The 5,153-nt window shown below is 47.6% G+C and overlaps 1 protein-coding gene across 1 annotated transcript in view; it reads left to right on the plus strand.

The window, feature by feature from the left end:
• Nucleotides 1–381: 381 nt before the first annotated feature.
• T265_08383 (hypothetical protein) overlaps nt 382–5,153 on the plus strand; it is a gene marked incomplete at both ends in the record, with an annotated part of 15,106 nt that continues 10,334 nt past the window's right edge. Inside the window, 2 exons of the mRNA XM_009174177.1 lie at nt 382–880; nt 912–1,410. Of these exons, the coding sequence (XP_009172441.1) occupies nt 382–880; nt 912–1,410 (998 nt within the window). The remainder of the gene's footprint in view (nt 881–911; nt 1,411–5,153) is intronic.

Raw genomic sequence — 5,153 nt, forward strand, 5'->3', positions numbered from 1 at the left:
CACATTTTTATAAGGCAGTAATTTATCTGATCTCAGGTAGTTGGCGTTGGGAATACCCTTTCTCTGACGGTTGTTGACGTGGCATCTAGACCCCAGTTCAAAGCGCTTTTATATGTTATTTATGTGAGCTCTACCTTTGGCATAATCGCTACCCAGCACTGAGAACTCAAAGATCGGTGCTACACCCCTGTGCGTTTCATCTGAACAAAGGCCGCTGAGTGTAGAGGATAAACCTGACCTAGGAAGAATAGAGAAAGGCCCGAATCCTGTATATTACTCCCTGAATCCGTGAGCAGCAGCCATATCTACCACTAAGTGTTTAGTCGAGCTCTTGGTTTGGCGTCATTTTAAAATCTAGTCGTTGCATTTTGCCGGTCCACGATGGGCGCAGGAGAGAACACGACTTCGGTGGTCACCACTTTTACGGTTAGCCGAATGGATCCCTCGGATGTTTTAAACCTTGCCAGCGAATTTGTCATACAGTATTACACAGTGATGCGGAAATGCCCTTCCGGACTGCACCGTTTCTACAAGGACGACTCTGCCATGATACATGAAAACTCAACTGTCTTTGGTCAAAAATTGATCCATGACAAGATTATGAGCATGGATTTTCAAAATTCTCGGGTTGGTATTCTTCGGTTGGATGCCCTTCGTGCGAACGGCAACAGTGTGCTTATTCAGGTATGTCAATTGTTTTCATGGCCGTATCTTCAGGTCTCTGGCGAAATCAGTGTAGGTGGTGGCGATTTCCGCAGATTCATGCAGAGTTTCGTGCTATGTGAACAAGCGCCTTGCGACTTTTACGTACTGAACGATATTTTCCGTTATCAGGACCATGTGTATGGTGACGTTAAAACGGTCGAGAATTCAGAACAAAGTAGGATCATTTCTCAAGTCTCATCTTTTAGGGCTTGCTGAACCTGAACACTTAGTAGGATTATCGTCTGAAGACGTCAGCCGTTTACAGAGTAGTCGCGTAGAACCTGAGGTAAGGTCGTCCCTTGGAATCTCAAGACAGCAGGGCGTCGTCACTTGGGACAATTCAACTGCAGCGGATCTGTCGTACGTGAAAAGTGAAGGCGCCATTGAATCACATGGTGGTAGCCACATTGAGGTCCGAGAACCAGAGGCACCTCATGAGAAACATATTCCAATGCGTTCGCCTCCTAGCCCACATAACGTAGGCTCAGATTTGCCCGATGAGGCCCTACATACTCCTCCGGCTGCACCCCAGCCCTGCACGTGGGCACAAATGGCGTCGAAACAGCCTGCGCATGCTGTGATGAATGTGCAAACTTCGAAGTTTTCGAAGGTGGCCTCACATGGAACAGTTCACCCAAGTTTCGATGAGTCCTCCAAAATAAATCGTCAGGCATCTATTGGCGGCGCTACTGCCATGACCCAAAGGTAAAATATTTTGTGTCCACTTCATATGGTTCAAGGCCGTGTTGTTGACTGCATTCAGTATTTTTGTCCATGGTGCTCTTATTGATTGCTCTCGTCCATTTCACCGTGTCCACAAATGTTGCACTTTGCCGCAATCATTTCCGTTCAGTTTTCCAATTACGAACTTCGTATCAACGTATAGGGGTACATTTCAATTCAACAAAGACGAAGGACCACGAAGCAGAGCCACACATGGAGGAAGAGTCAACAATAAGATTATTGCAATTACGTTCGGTTTTCTATGCAGCATTTAGTTAGAATAATGTATTCAGGAAATCCGTACAACAGAATTCACAGGTAGGATGGGACGTATAATGCATACTGAAAGCCGATATCTAGGACTCTAGAGTATTTCCGATAACTCTGCAGGCATTGCAGGAGTTAGTGGCTGATTGAAGTTATCAGTTTTTAAATCGTCTGATTGGGCGCTTGGAGGTTTAGGCACCTCAGAATGCTAGCTGTAGGCCAGCACTTTGCGGTTGTAATGCAGTGAAGCATCATTGGGGCGAGATGGCCGAAGTGGTTAGAGCGCGAATTTACTGACCGGAAGGTCCGTGGTTCGAATCCGACCTATGCCTCTCGACTTCTCCTGTCTAGGCTTGGGCAACCTGACAGTATCCCAGCCCTCGTGCAGTTGTGGAGTGGCATGGCACTTAGGCACCGAAAGGGTGCTACAGCTGGACGATTTTTGATATTGTCAGCACTGATGTCACTGTTCAGATGATGATGACGATGAATACCCCCTCATTTCACCCACTCAAACAGCCGTAGCTTGCGGATTGGAATCCCTCAATTGAAGGATTGGTATGAATTTCTGCTTTTTAAACGCCAAGGGGTTCCTGGGCCAAACATGCGTTGTTGAAAGTCTGGTGAGTGGCCGAACAAGTCGTCTGAACTCATTTTAAAACAAAACATGTTGCCAGGCTAGGGCCACCCAAGAAGTTGCCCGAGGCGACACTTCCGGTCGTTAGGGTATAGGCCTCACTTTGTCAACCCTACTGCTAACCCGGATACTCCGACATCTAGTTCTTGAAAGTGAAACGCAGACCCAGGAGTATCCAACAACATTCCAAGCAGCATCAGGCATCGGCGCAAGGTGTCTAATGTTTATGAGACTTGAACTTTGGTTTGACGGACTGTACGCATCCGTGACCACTTGAGCTATACTGCCGGAGGTGAGTGTTCTCGAGAAACTGGTCAGTGGTTTTATTTCTGGTCAATGCTTTCCTGGTTTCCAGCTTGGAAGTGGCGTTTTGTTCTACGAGTGTTTCCCAACACGTCCTGCCTAGGTTCGGGCGTCTGACAACATACCAGCTTGAATACAGCTATGATTCCTACATCCAGAAGTAATTTCATGGTACATAGACCATAGGCCGCTGTCATAATCTTAACCGCCTTGTTGCATACAGTGGGATGGGCAAGCAAAAACTACCCCCTACCGACGCCTCTCTTTTCCTTGTTTTCTCCCTCTCCCCACCCATTAATGTTACTGTCCATGTAGACCGATCCGTCAGAATAAACGATCTCATTTGTTGTGCATCGGTATCGTCCGCGAACCCGGTGCCGCCAAACCCAGACATTCCTAAAAATCGCCTGAAATCGCCTGACGTTGATGGGTGTATCTGTACCCCAATCCCACACCAACGAAAACAACTATGACGCTTAAAGTGCCCCGTTATGGCTAAAAAGAGCTCAGGTATCGCCGCGGTTTCCGGGGATTTGAATGCGCAAGTGGACAGAGTCAGCGCATCTGAGACGCCATTCACTGACCGAATTGGATTTCAGTCGGTACTTACAGACAATGGCGAGCGGCTGCTTCAACTGACTTTGTAAGGCGGACCGCTCCAACAACATTCAAACTCTTCGTACTCTCTGTCACACACTTCTACTCAGTCGCATGTTGCACATCTCGTAGTTTGTGCCATTCTGAGGGGTCTCGGTAGACGATGCTTCCTCATGCATAGCACATTACTGAGGCACCGCAGTTAGTGGTACTAGGTGTTCTCCGTGACTGGACTAATTATCGCACAAACGATTCCCCGCCTGATTTCCCAGTTTCACACTGGTTGATGCGCCTGACATCAGCGACACATCTGGCATGTCGGTGATGGAAAATCTGAAGATGCCTTACATCATCCGCTCATGGAAACCATGTCTGGCAACCATGCAACATTACAATTCTTGCTATAGCTTGGTACACACGACACTTGAAACCCGGTGGTACTCCTGACGCCGTAGTTTACGCGAATTGGCAGTAGCGGCTCGCACTGCTGACTTCATCAAACACATTCCTGTCAGAGCTAATACAACTGTCGAAGTATATAAAATTCTCCACAACCTGTGCTTCTCTATTTGCAAAAGGCCTGATCAAGGACGTTCTGAACTGTAAATCTACTTTGAAGGCGCAGTCGCATACCGGAACTGGGTGCAATAATGGGTTGGTTCGACAGTGCTTATACATGGCCTTAGCCCGATGTCACCTGCGTACTCCGTATCTACAAGGTTCTCATCAGCAACGACTTCACCGCTGGGGTGATGAAGCCTCTATGGTGGCCATCCCATTATTTCATTAATGACGAAATTGAACAAAAGTGGAGAGTGTGCACATGCTTTACAGACACCACTTTTTGTAGGAAAGCCATTGGAGAACCCACCATGGACTATCATGCCCACAAGTATGCGAATATGCGAACTGGAGTATGTTCATAAACTTCTGTGGCATACCTTGTTGAACAGCGCAGACCGGCCGACTGAATCGAACGCACCCTTGAAGTCAAGGAATACCAAGATTGTGGGTCGTCTGTACACGTCTTGTTGCACTAGCATCAAACGGAGTGTGAAGATGTGGTTGACTCATCCTCTACCCAATTGAAACCCCGCTTGATGCTCATAGGTCAAGGATTCGCATGCTGCCGGAAGACGACGAAGGAGTAGTCGTGCCACACGTCTCGTTACAGCGGGAGTCAACCTGACACATTCACTGTGATTGCTTTCTTTGAAGTGGGCATGATAGTCATGGACGGTCTGTTTATTCCAGACAAATCCAAATAGGCTAGACAAGCACTAGATGAGGAAGCAATCTCCATCCTTCAACAGAGGTGGGATGTCGTGAGGACCAGGATCGTGATGGAGTTTGACTATGGACATGCGTTTGAGCACTTCTGAGGCTGTAAGGGGTTTCATGTTCACGGTCTACCTTTCTGTTAAAGACCAAGACTCCGGATCTTGATAGCAGGTGGTCAAATGAATTGTTGCTCAACATGTCCTGCCCAGCGTTCCAAACGCCATCCACTGCTCGATATCAAAGAGCCATCTTCGTCCCAGAAAGTTTCACTGGCAAGAGGCTCTCACCTCTTTCACGCCTCCTTTCACATATTTTTTTATCCTTCCCGTATAAAATATGAATACTCTGTCCATAAATGCTTAGCTGTAGTTTCTGTGTATCCGACTTGAGTAACAACTACAAACGCGGAAGGCCGGTGTACGTGAATTCCTCTGATGTTCGCACACTGAAACAAGCAGGACAACAAGTGGCTTTTGCTCGCACAGCAGATCCCCTCTGCACTGATGTATTTTTGTTCACAACAAGGCTACATGACGCAAGTACTGTGATTGAACTGATTTCCCCCTCGCTCCCACTCAGGTTCCGGCTGCGCATTTCTGTTGATGCAGAGGCCGGTGCAGCTGGATATGCTGGGGTGGAT

This window comes from Opisthorchis viverrini (genome assembly GCF_000715545.1).
Source record: "Opisthorchis viverrini unplaced genomic scaffold opera_v5_216, whole genome shotgun sequence".
NCBI lineage: Eukaryota > Metazoa > Platyhelminthes > Trematoda > Opisthorchiida > Opisthorchiidae > Opisthorchis > Opisthorchis viverrini.